At 40.7% G+C, this 22,033-nt stretch overlaps 2 protein-coding genes across 6 annotated transcripts; one reads left to right on the top strand and one right to left on the bottom strand.

Moving 5' to 3' along the window:
* Nucleotides 1-804: 804 nt before the first annotated feature.
* tespa1 (thymocyte expressed, positive selection associated 1) lies at nucleotides 805-13,113 on the top strand. Of its 5 annotated transcripts, none has more exons than XM_085275197.1 (12): nucleotides 805-2,552; nucleotides 3,403-3,585; nucleotides 3,889-3,931; nucleotides 4,838-4,878; nucleotides 6,494-6,547; nucleotides 8,276-8,315; nucleotides 8,602-8,649; nucleotides 8,757-8,852; nucleotides 9,021-9,229; nucleotides 9,362-10,530; nucleotides 11,174-11,261; nucleotides 12,560-13,113. In XM_085275197.1, the coding sequence occupies exons 2-12, from the start codon at nucleotides 3,447-3,449 to the stop codon at nucleotides 12,649-12,651; spliced, it is 2,019 nt and encodes a 672-aa protein (XP_085131323.1). In that variant the 5' UTR covers nucleotides 805-2,552; nucleotides 3,403-3,446; the 3' UTR covers nucleotides 12,652-13,113. The 5 variants fall into 5 exon arrangements, with proteins under 5 accessions (XP_085131323.1, XP_085131324.1, XP_085131325.1 ...); XM_085275198.1 differs by having other exon boundaries at nucleotides 805-2,698; XM_085275200.1 differs by having other exon boundaries at nucleotides 806-2,552; nucleotides 8,605-8,649.
* tarbp2 (TAR (HIV) RNA binding protein 2) lies at nucleotides 13,098-19,523 on the bottom strand. The gene is made up of 7 exons (XM_085275202.1): nucleotides 19,341-19,523; nucleotides 17,426-17,740; nucleotides 17,133-17,202; nucleotides 16,915-17,032; nucleotides 16,329-16,456; nucleotides 15,898-16,093; nucleotides 13,098-14,962 (listed from the first exon to the last, which is right to left on the bottom strand). Exons 1-7 carry the CDS (start codon nucleotides 19,391-19,393, stop codon nucleotides 14,805-14,807), a joined length of 1,038 nt encoding a protein of 345 aa, XP_085131328.1. The 5' UTR covers nucleotides 19,394-19,523; the 3' UTR covers nucleotides 13,098-14,804.
* Between the last annotated feature and the right edge of the window lie 2,510 nt (nucleotides 19,524-22,033).

Raw genomic sequence — 22,033 nt, 5'->3', positions numbered from 1 at the left:
GGAAACGGCAAGGAGGCGGGAGGAGTTGGCCAGGGTGGCGGTGAAGATTTCCCCATCACACGCACACACTGGCTATGAACCGCGCGGGGAGGAGAAAATGGCTCGCCTGTGGGAGGGCTTGTATTATTAGGATTCGTGAGGGGGCTGTCAATACGGCAGCACATGTGCCCGTGTAAACAGGAGAGAGAGGGTGGAGCCCATCCCCAGGCCAGTCCTGCAGCCACCCACCTCTGTGTGAACTCCATCACTGACACTTCTTCAATTAGACGCAGATATGAATACTTCTACCGACACACATTGATGCATGCATGACACCACCACACTCTGAACTGATCTAGCAGCACTAACTGAAGCATTCATGTAGTCTGGAAATAAATGGAGTGATACGATACCGTTAAAGAGAGGCTTTTCATCATATACTTTACTATGCAGACAATCATAACATCAGCTTTTTGTCCAGTATTAGCCCAGAAAGTAACATCACTACAGCATTTCATAAAATACAGTACTGTCCTTACAACAGATAAATAAAACTACAGCCTACATGCAAAATATCTGAAAAACTTGTAAATGTGGACCCACAGTTATTTTCAGAAACCATTGCTCCTGCGTTTCAATGGCACAGTTTGTTTTTTTAAATTAACAGTTTCTACATTAAGTGATTTTTTGTGAATATTTAAAGGAAAATACTAGATATGCATCATAGTGGAAAATGTTAACATTTATTTAAAACATGACTTTTACAGCTTTTTACCTGTAGGTGATTATTAAAAAGTAAGAATAATCAAATAAAAAATGTTATTTATTAATCAGGTGACAAATGTTGATTAATAAATAGCCTAAATCAGGGGTGGGCAATTCATTTTAAGGTTATAATAAAATTAAATAAATACTGGGCAGAACTGAGTTCAACTCATTCGTATCTTTACTGGTTTCATTAAATGACGCTTATTTTCACATTTTTTGTACTTTACTGCATGGATAGTCCTGATTTCTGAATACTCTAAATCCCAGGACTGCCCTCTTCTGACAAGAGACCTCTGATGTTGTGCGAGGAATCTGCAGGGTTACAGCTTCTTACAGCTCCTCTTACCACCACGATTACTTTGGGCTATTCCTCCACATCTGCTCCAGTTGTTCCTTCAGCTTCTGGTAGTTCTCTGTCTCCTCGTGCTCCTTCCCAATGTTGCTGTCTACTGGTATTACCACAGTCATCACTATGTCTGGTTGGTTGACCCGCAGCTGCTTGTCGGTCTGGAACTCAGAAGTCTCACAGGACATTAGGACCTTGCTGTTCTTGTAATCCATATGCAACACAGATGTTCCTGTACACTATCCCAGCCATTTGGTTGTATCTCTCAGGGTATGCAGTCCAAGCTTGTGTCTTGCATCCTGTTACTATGTGTTGGATAGTCTCTGGGGCGCCGTTGCACAGTCGGCAGTTTGGGTTCTGTCAGCTGTGGTAGAGTCCTGTCCTTTATGGTGCTTAGGGCCTGTTCATGTGCTGCCATGATCAGAGCCTCTGTGCTGTCCTGTAAGTCATCTTTTTCTAGCCGCTGGTAGGATTTCTGATGTCAGCTCCTTCTAATATATATATGAGCATCTCTGTCCAGAGGAGTGCAGTCCCAGAGTACCCAACATAATGTGCAGGACCTTCAGACTCCCAGGCCTCTGGTAGAAGACCTGGGCATAATGATTAGATGAATCAGACCCTTCAGGAGGATGGGCCCTATAGTTAGAGATTGTCACTATAGTCAAATTTAGAGGATACATCACATGTGTTAGTCAGTGCAAAAAATTATGCTAAAATGTCAAACTGGCATTAAGTGGCACACTGCACTGGGATGTTGGGGTGATGGCTACAAATGGCCTCTGTACTCCCATGGCATTAGCAAGGCTACACTTTTTTGGTGTCTTCATGGTACACTAAGATAGAGCAAATCTGCTTTTTCTTTTTCTATTTATGATTTTCAGCGACTCATTGCTCTTTTTAAGTAGTTTCCCAGCTGCATTGAGAACAACTACACACCTCGCAATAAAACGACTGAAGAAAATGATTGTGGGCCACTGGACGCAAAAATAATATTTATTTGTTTTGTAAAATTCAAATATCAAAGGAGAGGTGCAAAAAAAACAAGCACTATTTGCCTGTCATATGATTTGCATTCAAATCACTCGTGTCGCATCAGCTTTGCCTCTGACATTTCCACAGACCTGTCTGTGTTTTTCTTTCTGCAGGATGTGCAGCAGCTGCATCCCACGCTGATAAAACTTTTGTATTTCAGACGAGATGCAAAGTTACTTCCTACAAAGGCTTCTCAAACCGCTTCACCGCCAAGATCCGCGCATATTCAGCCCGACTTATAACTGACTGCTTTCGAAAGGAAATCACCAGAATCGTCGAGCGGTCGTTGATAAACGGGAGCCTGCTGGATGCAGTTTTAAGTGTTTTGTAAAGATTGCAGATGAAGTGTCTCGTATTTAAGTCGCCACATACAGGAAACGAGACAAAGAACGCCTCTGATACAGAACTGAAACCCGAGCCGATGAAGGTAAGGCTGCTTTTCGGTTGTCAGCATTGATTGAGCTCTAAGGCAGCATGTAGACGCTTCGCTGTAGCTGAATGGAGAAAATCTTACTCCGTCTCATTATCGAGAACACACATCCAACATACGGCTCCTGTAAGCTGTATTATTAAGTAAGTAAATAATTATTCTTAATTAGTATAATCATATATATTTAATGGTTTACATCTCATCGATAAATTTATCTAAACTACACTTGGTTTCCCTTACACATTAAAGTAAATTACGACCTTTAATTAATAATAACTGCTTTTACTTTGAAGGGGTTTAGACTGAACTGTTAGTCAGTCATACTGAAGGCAACTAGAAGCGACCTTATATCATTTTCTATTATCTGTGTTTATATGTGGTTCGCACTGCTAAATTCACTTCATGAACATTTAACCATAACATACCAATTCTTAATGAATATTTATCTATACATGTTTTATATTGTGTCTGTTATCTTGTCTCCAGCTGTCCTGGAGGTACAATATTTCACCTGAACTGTTTGTCTGACTTTGATGAGCCTTAAGCAGTATAGTCTCTGAACTTAATGTCATAGCTTGATTTGCGTGTAGCCACCTCATTTTTACTGCAATATCAAGTATAATCTATGCACAGATGTCTTAGAAACACTACTGATAAGGAAGCGGCTGTTAATATCCCTATGCAAAAATGGCTCAATTTTAATGAGAAGGGAAATATCACTAAAAATCCTGAATACAATTGACTTTAGAGTAAAGAGGTGTTCATTCTCCTAAAGTAAACATTAAAGCCTAACACTGTGTTGCTGCTTCAACATTTCATCCCCGGCTCTTTTGTTGCACCTTGGCAGCTTTGACAGAGCCATGTCCCCCGGCAGTCCTGTGAACTGAAGCGATGGAGAGCTCGTCCTCCACAGTGAGGCGGCGAGCATGGATCAACAGCAGCCGTCAGCGGGTCACTTTGGAAGACCCGGAAGGGCCTCTGTGCCCGTTCCCATCTGCCTCCATAGCGGACGATGATGTGTTCTCTGATGGTAAGAGCAGATTCTGGAACGTGGGAGGGATCGTCCTCCATGGTGGTTTATTATTAACTATCTTCAGCATACATCAAGTGACCAGCTGAACTTGAAGATACCTAAGTAGCTGGATACCCTGTTTATTGGGTAAAGAATAAATAGTGGGTTAAAAAATATATTTGTTGTGACCAATAGCAAAAATAACACGAGTTTATAACAGGATATACATGACAACAAGCGGCTAAGTGTCAGTTAATAATAGCACAATGCATGTGTTCCTTCAGTGGGGATCAGTCATAATCTTAAGTGCGATTTCCACAGGATGCCTTGCGGGAAAGATTGAGAACTGGCTTCTCAGCTGTGGGTAAGTCAACTTGTTTTACTGCTTGTTTTTCTTGTAAGATTATATTTTGAGCACTAAAGGACAAGTTGTAAGTCACTGGAAACTGGTTAACAAAGAGCAGCGCGTAGCAAGTGGAAACTCTCTGAAGTCAGGTGTTCCAGGAAGACGCTGCAGCAAGGCAGCCGCAGTATTGTTTTTCACCAAAGTCAACTTTGATGATGACTTATTATTGTTCCATTGGAAAAAAATAATTTTACAATGAACTTTAAACTATAAAACCAGTGCTCCGAACTGACCTTCTGCTGTCTTGGGAACACTTGTTTGCAGAAGATCAACCAGTGTTAAGTGTCACAGAAGGTACCTGTTACTGAGTATGATTAAAATATGTGGCCAGAGTATCAACATATAGATGTCTTCAGACGTAAGAATTTTTCATCACATACAAACTAAACCTCACAACTAACTTCTGCTGCTTCACTCTTTGTAATATTTCCTTATAGAAGAGGGAAAATGATATAACTAGGAGGAAATAATCATTTCCTTTTTTTCCCCATCAAACTGCTGCAAGGAACACAGACAGATTAGTTCACATTATGTCAGTTATCAAGAAGGAAGTTGCATTTAGTGGTCAATGAGTTTGCATAGTCTGCGTTTTCACTGAAATGGCCTGTAACACCAGAAAAGAGTACAGTAAAAGAAATAGGAGAGCGTAACCAGGCTAGTTTGAAGGAGTTATTACACCTACAAGAGGAAGCTGACAGATTCCAACAGCAAGTTGATTAAGAAGCAGCTCTCACGAGCTCTGGCAGTATCGTGCTGCAGATGAAGCTATCTATGCAAACTTAATCACTCGTTTGATAAAAGCATGACACCGATTGGATCTCACAGTGGGTGTGTTCATGTTTTAAATATTGGAATATTTTACAGGTCAGATGCCTGCTCAGAGAACAGCGGTCAGCTGAGTTTTGGTGAGTAGGAGCTGAAACAAACCTCAGCTTTAAAATATATTGGCATGCAGTATTACTTTTCATAATACTGCATACTGATACTTTTATCAGGGTTTCAGATTCTGATGTTATGTTATCAAATGTTTCTGTTGTCAGTGTTCTAAGGAGCTTGAAAAGAAAAGCGTCTGGACTTCTTTAACTTGCTTGAAGACGTTTCACCTCTCATCCGAGAAGCTTCTTCAGTTCTAAGGTCAAAAGGTGGAGAGTCCCAGATTTAAACACAGTGGGAGTTTCCCCCCAAAGAGGGACAAAGGACCCCCTGATGATCCTCCACCTAATCACATGACCCAAGGTGTGAAAACAGGTGCAGGTCACAATCAGCCAGGGTTTCGGGTGAGCTCATTGTGAAACCTGGTTCCACCTTATCATGCGAATTCCTGAGGTCAGATGGCCCAGGATGTGAGTGGGCGTTAAGGCGTCTGGGAAGGGATCTCAAAACTTGATTATAGATGGCAGAGAGTTGGTGTCGTAAACCACCGCCTCTGTTCAAAGATGGTCGCTCGCAGTGGACATAAATGGCTTCTTTCACTCATCTTTCAAACCATCTGTCCTCTCGTGTGAACATTGGCATCCTCAAAAGAGTGACCTTTGTCCTTTAGATGCAGATGGACTGCTGAGTCTTGTCCCGTGGAGGTGGCTCTTCTATGTTGTGCCATGCGCTTGTGAAGTGGCTGTTTGGTCTCTCTCAAATCTCTCCACATTGGCCATCTGACCTCAGGAAATCACATGATAGGTTGGGGGGAGGTTTCACAATGAGCTCACCCGAAACCCTGGCTGATTGTGACCCACATCCGTTTTCACACCTTGGCTCATGTGATTAGTAGTAGTAGTAGAGGATCATCAGGGGGTCCTTTGTCCCTCTTTGGGGGGAAACTTCCACTGGGTTTAAATCTGGGACTCTCCACCATTTGACCTTAGAACTGAAGAAGCTTCTTGGATGAGAGGTGAAACGTCTTCAAGCAACTTACAGAAGTCCAGACGCTTTTCTTTTCAAGCTCCTTAGACTACGATGACCTGGATGACTGAGAACCTTCACAGACATGTTGTCAGTGTTCCTAATTTGAGCTGTTTTTCATTCAAATGAATCGCCGAACCTCAAGGAGTTTATTATGTTTAACTATTACACGCAACAGCATTGTTTGTTCTGAGATTTTAGCCTGTTGTTAGATAGATGGTAGGCAACCTGATGATGTCATTATAGCTGATACAGATAAGAACCTTCAGAGGCCAAAGATAAACCTGTGTGTCAACTTTGGTTGCTCAGCTCCTATTTACGTACATGTTTGCAGGACAACAAATAGACGGATGTTTTGTGTGTCATAGTACGATAAGGAACTAAAGCTGTCAAAAGATTGTGGTGGAGTAAAAAGTAGAATTTGTTACTCCTTTGGAGATGCAGTAGGCGATTTTAAGTTTTAATTTGCACGAAAACGAAATGGTGAGGTAAAATACAGGTTTCTCATATTTGCTACATTCATAATAATGTACATGGAGGAAGTCTACATTACATTTTTAAAATTTATTTTAAAAGTATTTCTCATGTAATTATTCATGTCTGTGACTTTCTTGTCTTCAGAGTCTGTGCTCCAAGCCGGTAACTTTGCTGATGACCTGGGTCTTGGAGCAGATGGTAAGCATACGCTGTATATGTTCATGCATGGGAAGACAAATATACATGACTGCATGCATACTTAGTGTTATCCTAAAGGAATTTTAGGAATTACATAGATTTTTGCCTGGGGTTAGCTCTCTGTGTCAGCTCCCTAGTACAAAGAGTGTGCGATGTGCCACTGAGTTGGTGTGAGAATAGCAAAGGAGTGTTTCTGGATAATTCACATTGATTGACTGGAGATGTCAAAGGTCCTGCCCCTTGCTCTCTCTGCTAACTCTTCTAAATCAGACTGAGTGTTTGTCTTCACGTGACTGCATCTAACATATTAATTCCTGTTAAAGGAAAAAGGAAACTGCAGATAATGACAACCCCAGATATTTCTTGAAAATAGTTTTGCATTAATTTCCTGAAGACGTAGCCATAACCACTACTTTTCTCATATTCATCTGAAGATTAGTCAAGCCCTTAAACTAACCTTCATGTGTTCTCTGTACAAATGACGTAATAGTTGCTTACCCTTGTAAAAGACTAATAATAGAGCAGACTATATTACTATAGGAAACTTGACTGTGCATCCTGATGTTTTTAAATCTCTGTTTATGTTCAAATTAGACTGAGCAGTTTATATGTCAGTGACACACCCAGTGTTGTGCAGTGCCATGAGGATGTTTTTTGAGAAAGCTTGAAAGATATTTTGTTTATAACTCTTATGTTATGTCATGAGTGGGCACACTTATTAAAAAAAATACAACTTTACACATATACAGATTCTTATGGATCACATGGAGATCATATATGAAAAAACTGTTATATGATTGTTGTTGTAGGGGTTAAGCAACAACATTAATAACCACCTAGCGGATATTCGGATTCTGGAACAATAAGCTTAGTGGATTGTAAGCAAAGGTCACAGGTTTTAAGACTTGTTGCATAGACTGAACAAGAGGTCTGAAACATTCTTCAGATATTTTGGCCCATTTTTTCAGCAGTTTTTCAACAGTTGCTACAGATTTGTCGGCTGTAAATCTGTGATACAAATCTTCTGTTTCACTAAAACCCAAAGTTGCTATTATTGGATTGAGATATGGTAACTGTGGAGGCTCGTCCGGCCCCAACAACCATGTTACATTCAAAGTCACGTAAATCATCCCCATTCTGCTCAGTTTGAACTTCAGCAGGTTGTTTTCACCATGTCCACATGCCTAAATTTATTGAGTTGCTTATATGCGAATGACTGATAAGAAACTTGTGTTAATACGCAGCTGAAATTGTGTACCTAACAAAATTCCTTCTAATATTAAACAGATAATTCAACAAAAATACCAAAAACTAACTCACATATTTTCCACGTCTCTTACTGAAATAAAACTGAAACCATACAGTGTTCAAAGTACAAAGTTATTAAAGGTTTAAGCTGTCAAACAAAGAAAGCTCAGTCTTCATTTACACAGCCATTAATTAACAGAAGTTATTAATTTGAGACAGGTTGGTGTTGTTGCTTGTTAGAGATCTTGATTGTCCCTTTGCAGGAAGCATTGCATTAAATGAAGGAAGAGTAGCGCCGAAGGGGATTTTCTACATTTACTCACATCATAGAAATATATCTACAACTTTATATCCTCTGTAGCGTTTTGTCTTTCCTGATAAGTGAATTTCTTCCTTGAGCAACCCTGTGGTATTGTGCCTGGGGAAACTGTCGAACCCAGAGGTGTTGTAATTTATTTTAACATGCCTTCCTTGTTTCAGCTTCTGTGGTAGAAGATGGAGATGTTAAACCTGAGCCTGGGTGAGTAGTCAGCATATAAGCATGTAGTTATGGCAGTAGCAGCAAAACAGGAAAACAACAAATATTTGGTAAAGAACTGGTAGTCATAGGCATATAGCATAGGTGATCTTTACACTATATTAAAGGCATTTCTCATTTAATAATTTACTTGTAATATACAAAGCTTGCTGTGTGATTGTTGTCCATCATGTGACTTTATAATTTTACAAAATCAGTATTAGAGAAACGTAAATAAATGATCTAATGTTATTTATTTATAATTTTGTTTCACTGTGTGGTGACCAAGAAGCTTGGTGCGACAGCCGTCCTTCAGACAAAAGAGCAGGCTCACCAGGTCAGTGACCAACTCTTCCACACGTCAGAATAAACAGATCACGCACAAATAAAGGCTTTAACATGCAGGTTGGATGCAGGCTAACATCTGACACGTCTTATGTTCAGCACCCCACGTCAAGGACTATGTTTGCCATCAATGAACTTGGGCCACAGCATAACTTCTAGCTGCTTCTCTGCCTCAACCTGGAAAAGTACATCAACGTGAGTCTTTTAAAGGATTTAGTATTCGCCAAATTTTCAAAAATGGTTTTCAGATGACATGGTATACACCATTTCTAACATATTATTCACTATAGTGGTTGCATCTTTGATGCTTTGATGATTACATTAGTTGTAATACAACATTTTCTCTCCTTTTTCTCACACTAGTATATCAGATGTCCTCGAGTTGTGTTCAGAGGATGCAGAGGAGACTTTGTATGAGCTGGGTTTTGGCTGTGAGGAGCCACAGGTTACTGTGCGCATCCCTCCTCGTTTCTTTACCTTTCCTTCTCAGGCTCAGGGCATCAACTTCCGACTCTTCTTGGATTCACAAATAAGGCGGATAAGAGAAGAAGACCCCAGCCTCTCTCTTGCTAGTAAGACTATCTAGTTGTAGTTCTTCTGTTGGTTAGCTTGCTTTGACTTCTGTAGCTGTAATCTGTATATAATTATTTGATCTGTGATACGGTAAATTATATCCATTTATATAAGTCTCTTGATTCCCATAGGTCGTTTCAGACAGGTTCAAGTGCTGACAGCAATGGCCAACGCTTTCTATTCCCTGTACTCCCACGTGTCCCGCACTCCTCTCCAGAAACTGTCCACACCGGAGTTTACCTTCTCTTCCTCTGTGCAGAGGATCGAACGGTTCAGAAGCAGCATTCGAAGTGAGCCACGCTCTCCGGTAGAGAGGCTGAAGGACACTGTCAATAAGATGTGTCTCTACACGGGCTCTCCCCGGGGGTCTGACTCCACCTCTCCACAGCCTTCACCCAGGAAAAGATCCAGCCTGCCAGAAGTTGTGGATATAGTGTGGAAAAACAAGAGTGGAGTTAACAAGAAGCTGGATTTGGAGGAATGTAATAGCAATAATTCAGCTATGGATGTTAACCAGATCACAGACGGTGAAAATGGGCTGGAAACTCAACAGTCAACGACGGACATGGAGATTCTCGAGGACAGAAATAAAACCTGTGAAACGGAGATGGGGGATGATAATAAACAGCCAAAGGATGTTGACTCTGGTGAAAATGACTCCATGACTCAGGGTGTAAGAACATCTGTAGCATCATCATTATCAGAAGAAACTGTCATAGAAACCGACTCTGAATCATTTTCATGTCAGCCAGAGCCAGACTCATGTTTGACACAAACTAACAAAAGGACAGCGGAACTAAAGCCTGTTGCCAAGGTTACATACGATTTAATTTGCCCCCAGATAGTCGAGAGTGTACACCGGGCACCTTTTTGCAGTCAAAGGACACACAGTCCGGAAAGTTTGACTCCCCCAGAGAGAGAAAGCACAGATAAATCCTGTTCTGTATCACACAAATTCAGTCTACAAGCCTCCGTGACAAAGTCTAACCTGAATTCACACACAGACGATGTTGCCTCTTCAGGTGAGGCCACGCGGGGGGACGCATCTAGATCACTTCCTGTCTCGGAACCCAGTGGTAGCTACACTCATTACTGCATAACTGTGACTGGCTGGGAAGGCGATGATGTGCCATCCTCTTCTTCGAAAACATCAGATTCTAGTCATGCTTCGCATGGTTTCTATGGTGAGAAAAAGTCTCCTTCAGAGAAGCAAGGACAGTTTCTGAATCCTCTGATGCATCAGAGCCTGGGCAAGCTCTCCAGTAACCTTCAGCAGGTTAATTCCTTTGAGCTGGAAGAGGTACAGTAGTTTTACAATAGGCTTCATGTCGCTTGTTATCTCAGCACTACCATTTGAAAATAGTTTAACAATGCTTGGCTGACTTTCATTAAACAAAAGCAAACTGAGTACGTCACAAACTGATTCAGTAAACATTTTCCAAACAGGCTCAAGTCATCATAATCATCATGATGAAAATGGTATAAATGGATATAACAAAATGATCAAATTATTACTCAAAAGCAATCTCACCTTCAAATATTCCATATGTTCTTTCCTCTGATAATGTTTGGTATTGGCGATGAACCATTTATGATTCATAATACGTGGGTGTTTTGTGTTGCTCACTTTGACCCAGAATACAGCCTGCATTAGGAATATGTCTTGCGCTTACATTTTTTCTCTTTCAAAAGGATTTTGATCATTGATTATTGTTTGTTATGTAAAGAAAAACAGGCCAAATAACAATATTATTTATCAGAAGTATTGAAAACCTAACCAAATGATACAAAAGAGGCTCTTATATTCACTTATATTTGGCTTCAAACACTGTATAGTGATAGACATCTATGATGCAATGACTTCTTCAGCTCTTGCTGTGTGTAATTGTTCATGAAATTATTTTTAAACAGTTACTAAGCAGGCATTCCCCTTGTCTTTTTAGGTGCATAGTGCAGGAGAGGAAGACTTGGGACAGTCAGAAACTCCAAGAACTACAACCTCACCATTTTCAAAAAAACATCCATACAAAGGTACCCTGTGTGCTCACATCTCATTTGACGAACTTGACTTTTATTTTGTGAACACAGTTTATGGGAATTTGACTTGTCACAGTTTTAAAATAGCTGTTTGCAGTTAGCAGTGGTCATAAACTCGCTGACAGAAAAAAAAAAAGATGCACACAGTTATAACAGTTAAAATGTGTGAAGTCAAAGGGTGTTACCATGTAACACTGCTCAGCTACATGTGAATAAACTTTGAGCTTACTGGAGGTCTTGTGTTGAGGTCAAATGAGGAACTGAGTAATTCAGGCAAACCCAGGTATAAAAATATACACTACTCGTGCTGGGTTGGACCCCTTTTTGTCTTGAGAACTGCCGTAATTCTTCACAGATTCAGTAAGGTGCTGAAAGCCTGCCTCAGACTTTCTATATTGAAATGACAGTACTGCGCACATCTGTGATGGGAATCTCCCATTCAAGCACATCCCAAAATGCTGTGTTGCACTGAGATTGGGTGTGTGTGGAGGTCATTTCAGTACAGCGAACCCACAGTGATTTGAGCTTTGTGACGTGGTGGTGGAAGCAGCCATCAGTAGATGGGTACGTTGGAGTTATAAAAGGATTGTCAGGAGCAAACAATGCTTAGTTCATACTAAGGGGGCCAAAGTGTGCCAAGAAAGTATCACCCACACCATTACACCACCACAGGTCTAAACCACTGATGCAAGGCAGGATGGATCCGTGCTTTCATGTTGTTTACATCAGAATCTGACCACACCATAGGAAGGTTCAATGCTTCAATGTCCGATGTGTTGTGTGTTCAGAGATGCTCTTCTGCAAGGCCATTCTCCTCTGACATCCACAAGGAATTTTTCACCCACATAATTGCTGCTCACTGGTTATTGTCTCTTTTTTTGCACCATTCTCTGTAAACCTTAGAAATGCAAAGAGCAGCCCATCTGGCACCAACAACCACGCCACGCTTCATATCACTTAATCTAAATCACCTTTCTTGCCCATTCTGATTGTCAGTGTGAACTTCACTAGGTCACCTTGATCATGTCTGAACATGAACATGCCTGACTTGCAGCCATGTGATTAGTCAATTAGATAAATGTGTTAATGACTGGTCGTACCTGCTAAAGTGGCTGGTGTGTGAATGTTTGAGCATGAATATGAATTCAGCATCACATGAGAGCTTGACAGATGTGTACACAAGTAGCTCTGCAGGTGTGTGTTTCTGTGCCTATGTAGGTCAGTGTGCTGCTGCACTTGTGCTGCACTTCCCAGAGTTTGGAGAACATATCTGTGTTTGCTCCCTCGTATAGGTGAAGTGGTCCGCGGTGACAGTATGCAGTCGGACAGCAGCGGCTACGCAGACGAAGAAGTCAGCCCCTCATCAGACAGACACAGCAGATGACAGAAAGCTCATGCAAACAGCATGTACGGCAGTGCCTGAGTTTGTGAAACTCTGCCGAGGACTTCCTATCAAAATAAAATCATCGTACTGTAAGACTTGCTCATGTCACAATTTTAAAGGTTTTTTTCAGTGAGAATATTTTTGAACAAAGTATTAAGTTTTTCCATTGTGCTCATATTTAACAAAGATTATTGTATTCTTAATAAGTAGACAGTGGAAAATCTTTTATTTAAATGGCAATCTAGTCATAATACAGGTGAAAGGCTGCATTTCAAAGATTATTCCTGTGGAGCTAACGTTTTACTTCCATTTATTGTTTTTGTATCACAGCAGAGGAGCATCACAAGTTTAATGTCAGCATCACCATCAGTTTCATGCACCTTGAACTCAGTGTCAGTGTGAATAAAACTACACAAATGTGTCCATCCTGCATTGAGCGACAGACGTTTTCTGTAGTAGTGCAAAAAATAATTTTATTAAATGACTTCACAGCATTTTACCAACTAACAGCTACAGTAAGGCAAGGTGAAGTGACACAACAGGCAGTTACACTGAATACTCTGGAAGCGAGTCATCAGCTTTTATGTGGAAACTTATCAGTCACATCAACAGAAAAACAAGGGGATTGTTTTAATACTTTTGGAAGTCCACATGACATGATGGCTTTGTCTGGTGTGTGATATTGAAAGCTTAACACACGAGAGTGAGTTTAATGTTGAGAAGAACAAACATTTATTATAAAACTCACTGTACCGCTTCCTTTTTCTGCCAACACATAGCTGTGTCTTTATCGCAACAGAAATGAATTTACAAACTTAACGTAAAGTGTGAGAAAGAAAAGAAATTAGACTGTGACACATCATGAAACTACGTGAGGGCAATTCATAATGGAGTTTCCAAAATATTAATGTTCTTTAGAAAGCATAGCCAAACATTCAGAGCACAGCGCAGCAGACAGTCAGCTTTAATTTGGGGGTTTTAAATGTAAGAGCCTCTAACAGTGTTTTGGGGGTTGCTTAGCTTTGTTTGTTTGGAAAGTTAAAAAAAAGGTTTGCTTACACGGCAAAAGTAGTCGTTCTGAAACATAATAGACTAATTTATGTCACTGCGTAACGGACTGATGTAAAGCCAGCATGGAGGCTAGTTTGACACATCATGAGTAATGGGAAGCTGCCTTTGCTGAATCTTACAGTAAAACTATTTTACTCCTCTGAAGACCCAGTGACATGCTTTTATTTCCATGGAAACAGCAATGTGAAACATTTCATTAAATAAAACCATTTTCAACTCCCTGATTTAACATCAAAGTTACCTTAAAAAGCCCAGAACATTAAAAACATTATCAAGACACTGGGATTTCAGATACCACTGTGTCAGTTCAACTGACCAATTAGAACATATGGGGGAGGGGTGGGGGGGTCTATTGTAAAGGCCGCACAATAATATAAGTGGACTGTTTCAGAGAGAGGGCAACAAAAGGTGTAGCCACAAATAATGTGTTTATTAAACATTAAATCATATAAACCTAATCTAACAGACCCAAACAAAGAACTAGCATGTGACAGGGGGGCTATTTTCATACTAAAACCAACATTTTTTAACACTTGTGTGTAAAATGGTTAATCTTCAAGATGATTGTCCTATGACAATAACTCAGCAGTCTCTTTTTCTTAATTTTTCTTCAAGTCTGGGCTCTTTTAGGTCCGTGCATGAAAACAGGGATTTAACAAAGCAGCAGTGAACGGATGACTCCACTCCATTTTCTTCAGACCCCTTTCACGCCCTGGTCATTTCACGGCATCAGAATTTTATCTCAAGTAATTTGCAACGTATAGTTTACCACGATAGCACCATTTATAAATTCAGATGAAAACAACTAGGGTGATATAAAAAAGTAAAAATACATAATTAGTGATAAATATTGTAAATGTCAAGTGATTTTTTTGGGGGGGGGGCAACTAAATCTTCATTGGCATCATCAATAGGACTTTTAAAAAATCTCGGGGCATAAAGAGTCTTCATTTCTAAATTTGAGGTAATTCATGTTATTTGAGTTCATCACAAAAGTGCCTCCGTCATCCAAAGTAGAAATTTATGATGGCATTTTGTAGTGGTGAGTTCAAGTCTGTGAGGGAGGGGGGCTGACACGCTCGTCATTTCCCTCCTGCCATGATTTTGAGGTACTGCAGTGCATTGTGGGCTGCGTTGGCTCGGGCACCATCTATGTTTGGGGCGAAGCCGTGACACACGGTGATTGGCTGCGTGGAGAGCTCCACGAGACACTGACACAGGCCGCTGAGACTGCGCTCCTCTGAGAACAGAAGGAACAAAATACAAAATCACGAGTTTCATTTTTATTATAAAATTGATATTTACAGGATTGCTGCTACTTTTTAAATAATATCATAACATATGTGTGGTGTACTTCAGAATGAAAGATTTGACAGTTAACATTGTTATTAATACTGTACATCTAATTCAATGTACCGTTATCATATACAGGCATAATAATAATATGATCAAAACTACTGTAACTAAAACATATATAAGAATATAGTAATAACTACCCTCATCTACTGCGTACTTTAAGAAAAACTAACACTTTTGTCACGATTACATAGATCATATAGTTTGCAGAAGATAAAATAATGACCGTGACAGGTTTTAATACTAAAAAAAAGAAAGAAAATGTGTGTTAATTACACAAATAAATCGAGCAGAGATAACAAACAAATGCCAATAATTCGATTCATTAATGTAAATCTGCTACGTTAAACTGTTGTTTCGGTGAAGAGCTTTAAGCGCCTTGTGATTTGGCGCTATATAAATAAAATTGAATCGAATTGAAACTGTCCACATTAAAAAAATGGTTCTACATAAAACCAAGATAACAAGCAGCTGCAGGCTACTTCCTCAATATCTGGTGACAGTAATAACGACCACAACACAGCTTGCCTTTTTTTTATGGGCATGACATCAAAATCTACCCTGTATCCTCTGCAAGTGCGTGCAGATGGTGCAAACCAGATGTGAAACAGTAAGAGGCTTTCACAACCTAACAGATCTTAAGCAGCGCAGTGAAAACTCCACTGAATTACCATATTTAACAGATACTAACAAAAATGCAGCTCTTCCTGTCAGCAGGCGCATCAGCAGCGGCTCTTTACGCTTTGTATACCATCCTCCTTTTAACGAGAATGCAAGAACGCAAGAGAGAAGTGTGACAGGTACGGTCTGTGAACTCACCAAGGTCCAGGTAGCTGACATCAAAGCGCTGCTCCAGAGACAGTTCACTCAGCAAAGAGCAGAAGTTGGAATCAGAGGGCATGCCCAGAGGGTGGCTGCGGAGTTGGAGGATCTTCTCACCGGCAGAGTTACGCAGAGAATCCCACGTGCAGCTGAAGCCTTTACTTTTACCCGACTCCGCTCTGCTGCCCATGTTCTGTGCATGCAGGAATTAATGGACAATGTCATTACGTGCAATAACCATGAGACAGAAGAGTAACAACAGAGCATATGAATCAGAGATTATGCTAAATTAATAATGCTTCAGGAAATACAGAAAAATGAAATTTACAAAAATAGTTTGTTACTACGTAGAAGTGAACTAAACTCTAATTCCTCTAATGATGCTTAATAAACATTTGTCAGTCAGTGTAACAGCGTTTGATTCCCACCATAGTAAATGTATCATCTTCGGCATCAGGATCATTGCTGGTCCTCATATCTACGGGGACATCATGTATGCGTGACAACATCTTAGCTGCTGCGTTTCTCTTGGCTAGCTTCTTAGATGTACCACTTCCTGGAGAGGAAGAGGAGATTGCATCAGAAACCAAAGGATGTGCTTGATATCTCTTAAGTTTTCATGCTTTAAGAGAGTAAGTCAAGGAACGTCACAACTTAGTTGACCAGTGTGAAAGGTGTAACAAAAGATATATGATTTTGCTCAGTTTTATTAAGCTGTTTTCTATCAATAATATTTCATTAGTGAACACACACACACCCACACACAAAATTGTGTTTTCATGTCTTTGTGGGGACATCTAATTGACACAATGCTTTTCCTAGCAGCTTACCTTAACCATTAAAATTGAATGCCTAACCCTAACTGTAACCCTGACACTAAAACCACATTTTGAGTCTCAAAAATGAAACTCGTGGGTCAGGCATTTTGTCCCCACAAAGATATGTAAGCATGGTACACACATACACACATACACACGCGCACGCAGGCTGAGAGATTGAAACAAAGCAACGTACCGATTTCTACAAATCTCTCCACTCTGCAGGTCATGGTGAACTCTTTGCGGTGTGCTGGACCAGACTCTTGAGTGACCGTGTACTCTGGCAAACGCCATCCTTTCTGCACCACCAGCTCCTGACAGAACAAAGTAAAAAAAGAAACCAAAAGTTGGAAAATTTATAAGCCGCAGAAATAATGAGAGCAAAATGAAACCTTGGTAGCTGTCTGCGTTTACCTGCAGAGCCCCTACAGGGTTGCATTCAGACTGCTGTGAAGTGCCTGTGGTCTTCATCTCTGACTGGGCACTACACAGAGGTTGAGAAAAAACAAAAAAGGAAACAATGAAACCACACAACGCTCTATCTTACTCTTGTTAAGTGTTGAAATGCTCTTCATAACATTCAGGCTGGCCTGCTTATTAGATGTTTAAAGCAGACTAAGCTGTATGGATAAACATTTTTAAATAATTTTAACTGTAATGAGGTTGTTTTATAAGAAAATAAATAAAAATTAAACAGAAAAACTGACCCATCTGCATCAGTAGACACATCAACCCCAATAAACCCGTCTACTCCAATACCAACTCCAGCAGGACCTCCGAGGCCTCCCTTTAGCATCTTCAGAGCAGCCTCAGCTGCTTTGTGCTTGGCTGCCTTCTTGCTGGGCCCCTGGCCGGTGCAGCTGATCTCTCCAACGGAGACGCGGAACGTGAAGTTGGGCTGGTGGGCCTGTCCCTCGGCCTTCAGCAGGTCATACACTGGGGTCTTGCCTATCCGCGTTCCATACTCCTGCAGCAGACTGATGGGCGTCTTTCCGGGATTCACAGCCAGCATTTGCTCAATACTACATAAGAGAAAAACCTCGCATGAGACAGACTCTCCAGAAACACCTTTTCATGCAAACAAGAAAAATAATTGTATATAGGGTTTAATATACTGTGTGTAACTTCATAGTTTTACTTTGTTATTTCTTATTTATTTTTATTTTCATTTTTATATCTATATTTATTTTATTTTTTAATCACTCTAGTTTTTTATTCCATTAAAAAATTAAAACAAAAACTATTAGGAGAGTAAAAATCTCACTAAATATTACGGGGAACTATATTTTTGATACTTTTTCTATATATTTTGAATTCTCTGTCTTCAAATTAGAGTTACAGAAACAATTACAGTTACATATATCTATGCTTATATTCACCAATTAAAGGAGATTTTAATTCCCCTGAAACTTGACAGAAATATCAAATAATGTTGACAGAAGAGTAGAATAAAAAAATGAAGTAAAAAGAAGAAAAATGCACTGATTTCAAAGTCTGATCTGTATAAAAATATATGGCTGCAAAAATGATCATAAAACATCTGTGCAAAGTTGTGCTTCATTCTCACTGGAGAAACCAAACAGCCACTTCATAAATGCACGGCACAACACAGAAGAGCCACCTCGACAAGACAAGACTCAGCTGTACGTCTGCATCTAAAGGTCAAAGGTCACTCTTTCAAGGATGTCAATATTCACATTTTGGACAAAGAAGACAGTTTGAAAGAGGAGTGAAAGAAGCCATCTATTTGAAGCACCATTTTTGAACTCTCTGCCACCTATAGTGTAGTTTTGCGATCTCTTCCCATGTAACTCACATGATAGGGTGAAGCAATGTCTCACAGTGGGTTCACCCGAAACCTCTGCTGATAATGACCAACACCCTGTTTCACATCTTGGCCCATGTGATGAGGCACATGATCAACAGTTGCTTACAATCTAGGACTTTCCAGCATTTGGTCTTAGAACTGACGTAGCTTCTCAGATGAGAGGTAAAACATCTTCAAGAAACTCAAAGAAGTCCAGTCCCTTTTCTTTCCAAGGTCCTTAGATTACGATGACCTGGACGACTGAGAACCTACACAGACATTTCTTTCTCAAGCCTTCAAGTGCAAGCTGTCCACAGTAATGTGCTTTAATAATGAATAATTCAGTGTTACAACTAGATAAGCTCTATGGAGCTCAGGTCCTCAAACATGGATAGACTTAGACCAAAAAAACAAACAAAAAAACCTTTTAGTGGAGATTTCCTGTTTAATGCACGTGCTGTAGATCAATACAGCCATCGCTGATCTAATTATTCATTAATAGTCACTTTCTATGGGAAAGGGGAAGCTTACAAAAGTTTTCAGTGTGAGTGTAGCCACTTTATTATCGGAGAGTCTGAACACAGTGTGGAAACTGAGTAAAACACCACGAATGTCACCAAAGTCTCCAGCAGCCCCGATGCCGTCATTCTGGCGTCACAGTTTTGCAACATGCAGCTGTCAGGAAAAAAAATGATAGCAGCTCGTGTTTACAGCTCTGTTTCTGAAACCCTACTAAAAGCCAGCCTTCTCGTCTTGTTTGTTACTGGAGGAGGAGTGTGGTGGTCTGACCGGGGGAGCTGTTAGCTTAGCTTTACCTGGAGCACCCGGAGTTTCTCTTCCAGCTGTCCGATGCTGTCTCGTCGTTCATTCCCTATTTCACGCAGACAGAGCCGGTCGGTTTCGGATGGCAGATCCCCCCCACCAAAACAGACACTTGCTTTCATCAGACGCTGTTTATTGTTCCCCCTTCCAGATGATGAGGCGACGGCATAAAGCAAAGCCCCCCCGTCACTGCCGCCCCGACAGACTACAATAGCGGAGTCCTCTGGCGCGATGATATGACGTCATCGGCTCACTGCGAAACATCTGTTTTGGCACATTTAACGTTGAGATTTCACGAAACATGTCTTTCTATGGATGGTACAGACAGAAGTAAACAACAGGCGTCAATCCAAGTATTTATGCACATTAGAGAGGTAAAAGATTCAGACATTCTTCTTTCGACTGTTCCCTGTAGGGGGCGCTAAACACACCATCTGCTGTAGCATCGTCTTCTGTCACACCACCCTACTACATGTCCTTTTTCGCTGCATCTATGGATCTTCTCAGTGGTCTTCATCTTTCCCCCAGCTTGGCAGCTTCATCTCCAGCTCAAATCTCAGCATCTTCAGCTCTGCCTGCTGTCTTTTGTGAGAGCCATCATCTCCAAACCGTGAACATGGTCCACATTTTTTGGTAAATGATCGCTTTCACGGTAGCCAATCTTCCACCTCAGGCCACTGAGGATTTAAAAACAGATTGATAAGAAAATAGAGAAGTCCTGCATCACGTTGACTTACATTTGTTACTTAACTTTTAAGTTATTTGTTTAGCCTGTAAATAAAAAAAATGGCCTTACAGTTTATTTTTTTACAGTAATTTCTACAGTTGTATATGTTTTGCATGAGGTAGCTACACTGTGTATGTGCCCAATTATAGGCTACAGATTTTGATAAGTTTTACTGGGAATGGTGTGGTGTTCCTAAATGTAACCAGAAGAGGGCGACAGTTAGCTATAGATTTCCCCTGCTGACAGCCCTCCCTGTCGGGTCCCTGGGATGTCCAGCACCTGTCATATCCACTACAGACCAACGTGGCAACACGAGAAATTCCTTTCGTGTAGTGGACTGACCACCCTAAAGCTGAAAATAAGGTTTCGAAATCAGATATGCCCCAAAGTGTTTATTCTGAAAACATCCAGAGTTAAACCTCTACATGGAATAAAAAGGTTATAAACTTTCAAAATAAACATTTTCAGCACTTTTAATTTATTTTAAACAATTACAATGAAAAATAATTTACCCAAGTAAATGTTTTTACAATGATATTACAGTCAGGCAGCTCTTTTAATTTGGGATCTTTTTCCCTGCTTGGTTTGGAAAGATGTGTCTTCATAAATAGCCAAAGGAACCGTGCAGACCCCAGAAATCATCTGAACCCACAACGTCAGAGTCTCCTTTCCAAATTATGTAGCAGCGCTTTCGTAAAATGTTTCATTTTATTAGCATTTTCCACCTTTCCATGAATTATCTTTAATTCCGGGGATCAACAATTAATCCCATGATGGTGCGCTTGCAAAACCCTGCTGGCCACTGTCGAACCGGAGCTCTGAAAACTTCGTCCACTGGCATCAGCGTGTCAGTGTGGATAAGCCCGCTTTGCCAAACGCAACACAAAGTGAACTGGCCATGACAATGAGTAGAGCTGCCTCCCATTTGAACTCCTAAACCTACAATCCGAGCAGCGTGATTTATCACTGACCTGAGTATCTGTGACCGGAGTGCACCCCTCCTCCTCATTACTCATACTTTCAGCGTTAATTTGTCTTATTCTCCGAGACTTTATTTATCAGCTGAAGGCTCCAATTTATTGACCTATAATGTGATAATGTAAGCGTTTTTATTGAGCTTGTGGTTAAATCTTTGACTGAATGAGATCAGCGATGAATGCCATCTCTTAGCAGTTACAGTATACTTCATCCAAATTGTATGCGCACATCCACAAACACACTTTCCTTTTCCCTGCCTTGGCCTGGTGCATTAGTATGTGTGGTTCTTTGCTTGCCAAAATCATCAGTAGATATCTTGAAGCCTCGAGCTGCTCTTTTTCCCTCCTTCCACAATATGATGTGTTTCCTTTTTTGTGTGTGTTTTGATCCTTCTCTTGCGGCCAGGCTGCGCTGTGGTGAGGCGCGGGTTCGAGTGGCGCTCCTGTGTTATTTTTGGCAGCAGCAGTGGTTGGTGGCTGTTGAGGAGAGAGGAGACAGAAGGGGGATAGCATGAAGACCAAAACCAAGGCTGTTTAAGGGATTTCTGTCTGAAGGAATTGCTTTGTAATGATCGCACACTCATTATGGATGTGCGTGCGTGCATATACATTCACTCACGCACACAGAAAAAAAAGCTGGCATGCACATTTGTTCATTTAACACTTCTCAAACACCTCATATACATGCTCCCATTCACGGACCACACACTCTGTGGCTAAATTGCCCAACCTGTGATTTCTTTTTTCTTTTTCACTGAATCTACACGATCCACTAGCTGTCATTTGAATATATCAGCACAGTCACACATTTGGTTAAATTTCTGTGTTTCTGTCACACTGGGAGTATCTTTTGCTGTGAATGTTCTCTCTTTCTCTGATGGAACCAGACTGAGACTGACATGCTCAGGCAACACGCAGCGTCAGACATTCACGCCCCTCCCTCTGCGCTTCTGAAAACACCATTTGAAAAAGATTTTCTCCG

Source organism: Mchenga conophoros, linkage group LG5 (assembly GCF_057382185.1).
Source record: "Mchenga conophoros isolate Kocher_MC1m ecotype Shallow Benthic linkage group LG5, M_conophoros_male_GT1.1, whole genome shotgun sequence".
Taxonomy (NCBI): domain Eukaryota; kingdom Metazoa; phylum Chordata; class Actinopteri; order Cichliformes; family Cichlidae; genus Mchenga; species Mchenga conophoros.
This window is presented reverse-complemented; position numbering and strand designations above follow the sequence as displayed.